This window comes from Microcebus murinus, chromosome 4 (assembly GCF_040939455.1).
Source record: "Microcebus murinus isolate Inina chromosome 4, M.murinus_Inina_mat1.0, whole genome shotgun sequence".
In the NCBI taxonomy this organism is placed as follows: domain Eukaryota; kingdom Metazoa; phylum Chordata; class Mammalia; order Primates; family Cheirogaleidae; genus Microcebus; species Microcebus murinus.
Window position 1 is genome coordinate 19,371,912 of NC_134107.1, and position 2,525 is coordinate 19,374,436.

At 38.1% G+C, this 2,525-nt stretch overlaps 1 protein-coding gene across 1 annotated transcript; it reads left to right on the top strand.

The window, feature by feature from the left end:
* The first annotated feature begins 692 nt into the window (after positions 1-692).
* On the top strand, positions 693-1,595 carry LOC105872945 (olfactory receptor 4A15-like). The gene has a single exon (XM_012767375.1). The coding sequence runs from the start codon at positions 693-695 to the stop codon at positions 1,593-1,595; it is 903 nt and encodes a 300-aa protein (XP_012622829.1).
* The last annotated feature ends 930 nt before the right edge of the window (positions 1,596-2,525 follow it).

Genomic DNA, 2,525 nt, shown 5'->3' on the forward strand with positions numbered 1-2,525 from the left:
ATTGGACCTAATGGCTGGTAAGAATTAAGTAAAACTAACTCCATTCAGTTGCTCTCTTATGAGCTTTGAAACTCACTTTAATTAAAGTATAATAAGCATTCCATCATCATTCACAGTGTGCCTTGTTTTTTTACTGCTGTAAGTGAGTTATCCGTAGATGATAGGAGCTATCTGAAATATCGTAAAGAATTTCAGAAAGCCAAATATATGAACATCAGCCTACAATTTTATGCTCCATGTACTAGGTATTACTTTATATCTGTATATAAGTAAAGCCAAAATATATGAGACTGTTTTCATGGTAGATTTTTAAAGAGCCAAGAAACCTTCAAGAAAAAAAAATACATAATATCAAAATGTAGTCTTTGAGAGATACTCTGGAGAAAGCAGCTGTCTTGATTTCAGTAGATCATCTCATAAATAGATCTGCTCCTGTAGGCCTTCCAGCTACAATGCTAAGGTCTCATCACTGTAGAGGAAGCAAGAAATTTGTGAAAATGAAGAGGGTATTTGTGGAAGGACATGCCACACAACTTATTTTCTAATGAGCTGCTCTGTGTGAGGCCCTGTGGGGGAAAAACTATTGACAAAGGCATTGCATTCTTGACTTGGAGCTTGTGATCATCACAAATTTATTATCAGCCCTTTTGTTTGCAGACTGTGACTCCTGAGTTCAATACCTTCAGAAGAACATGGACAAGAGGAATAATGTGACTGAATTTATCCTCCTGGGGCTCACACAGAGCCCTGAGTGGTGGAAACTTCTGTTTGTCCTGTTCTTACTCATCTACATCTTGACGGTACTGGGCAACCTGCTCATCGTAGTGACCATCATGGCCAGCCAGTCTCTGGGTTCCCCCCATGTACTTTTTCTGGCTTATTTATCATTTATAGATACTGTCTATTCGACCACCATTGCTCCCAAAATGATCACAGACTTGCTTTCGGAAAGAAAGACCATTTCCTATCAGGCTTGCATGACTCAAGTATTTATGGATCATTTATTTGCTGGTGCTGAAGTCATTCTTTTGGTGGTGATGGCCTATGACTGCTACGTGGCCATCTGCAAACCTCTTCATTATTTGATCATCATGAATCAGAGGGTGTGTGTCCTCACGCTGTTGTTGGCGTGGATTGGAGGTTTTCTTCATTCATTAGTTCAATTTAGTTTTATTTATCAGCTCCCTTTCTGTGGTCCCAATGTCATTGACAACTTTGGTTGTGATATGTATCCTTTGTTGGAACTTGCTTGCACTGATAACTACCTCATTGGGCTTTCCATGATAGCTAATGGAGGAGCCATTTGCACTGTCACTTCCTTCATTCTCCTCTTTTCCTATGGGGTCATATTACACTCTCTGAAGACTCAGAGTTTGAAAGGGAAATGCAAAGCCTTGTACACCTGTGCATCCCACATCACTGTGGTCATTTTATTCTTTGTCCAATGTATCTTCCTATATGCAAGGCCCAGTTCTACCCTTCCCATTGATAAATTCATGGCTGTGTTTTTAAGTTTCATAACTCCCATGCTGAACCCCCTAATCTACACCCTGAGGAATACAGATGAAAAATGCCATGGGGAAACTGTGGAGTGAAAAAGTGACCTTAGTTAAGTATATTCCCAGGTACTTTATTTTCTTTGTTGCTATTGTGAAGGGAATTGAGCCTTTGATTTGTTTCTCAATTTAATTGTTGTTGGCATATATGAGTGCCTCTGATTTCTGTTTATTGATTTTGTATCCTGAAACTTTACTAAATTCATTTATCAATTCCAGGAGTTTCTTGGTTGAATCCTTGTAGTTTTCTAAATATAATATCATATAATCAGCAAACAGTGAAAGCTTGATCTCTTGGTTACCTTTAATTCCACTTTCCTGTCTCAATGCAGTACCTATTAAAATCCCATCATCATTTTTCAAAGATATGGAAAAAATAATTTTACACTTCAATTGGAACCAGAGAAGACTCCAAATATCAAAAGCAATTCTAGGCAACAAAAACAAAATGGGAGCTAGTAATATGCCAGATATCAAACTATACTACAAAGCTGTAGTAATTAAGTCAATCTGGTATTGGCACAAAAATAGGAATATTGACCAGCGGAACACATCTGAGAACCCTGATATAAAACCATCCTCATATAGCCATCTAATCTTTGACAAAGCAGACAAAAGCATACTCTGGGGAAAAGAATCCCTTTTCAATAAATGGTGCTGGGAAAACTGGATAGCCACTTGTAGAAGGCTGAAGCAGGACCCACACCTTTCACCTCTCACAAAAATCAACTCACGCTGGATAACAGACTTAAACCTAAGGTATAAAACTATTACAATTCTAGAGGAAAATGTTGGAAACACTCTGCTAGATATCGGCCTAGGCAAAGAATTTATGAAGAAGACCCCAAAGGCAATCACAGCAGCATCAAAAATAAATAAATGGGACATGATCAAACTACAAAGCTTCTGCACAGCCAAAGAAATAGTCATGAAAGTAAACAGACAATCTACAGAATGGGAGAAAATTTT

What these genes read in the sequence shown, in the direction of transcription:
- LOC105872945 (XM_012767375.1), top strand. Translation starts at nt 693, where the DNA reads ATGGACAAGAGGAATAATGTGACTGAATTTATCCTCCTGGGGCTCACA.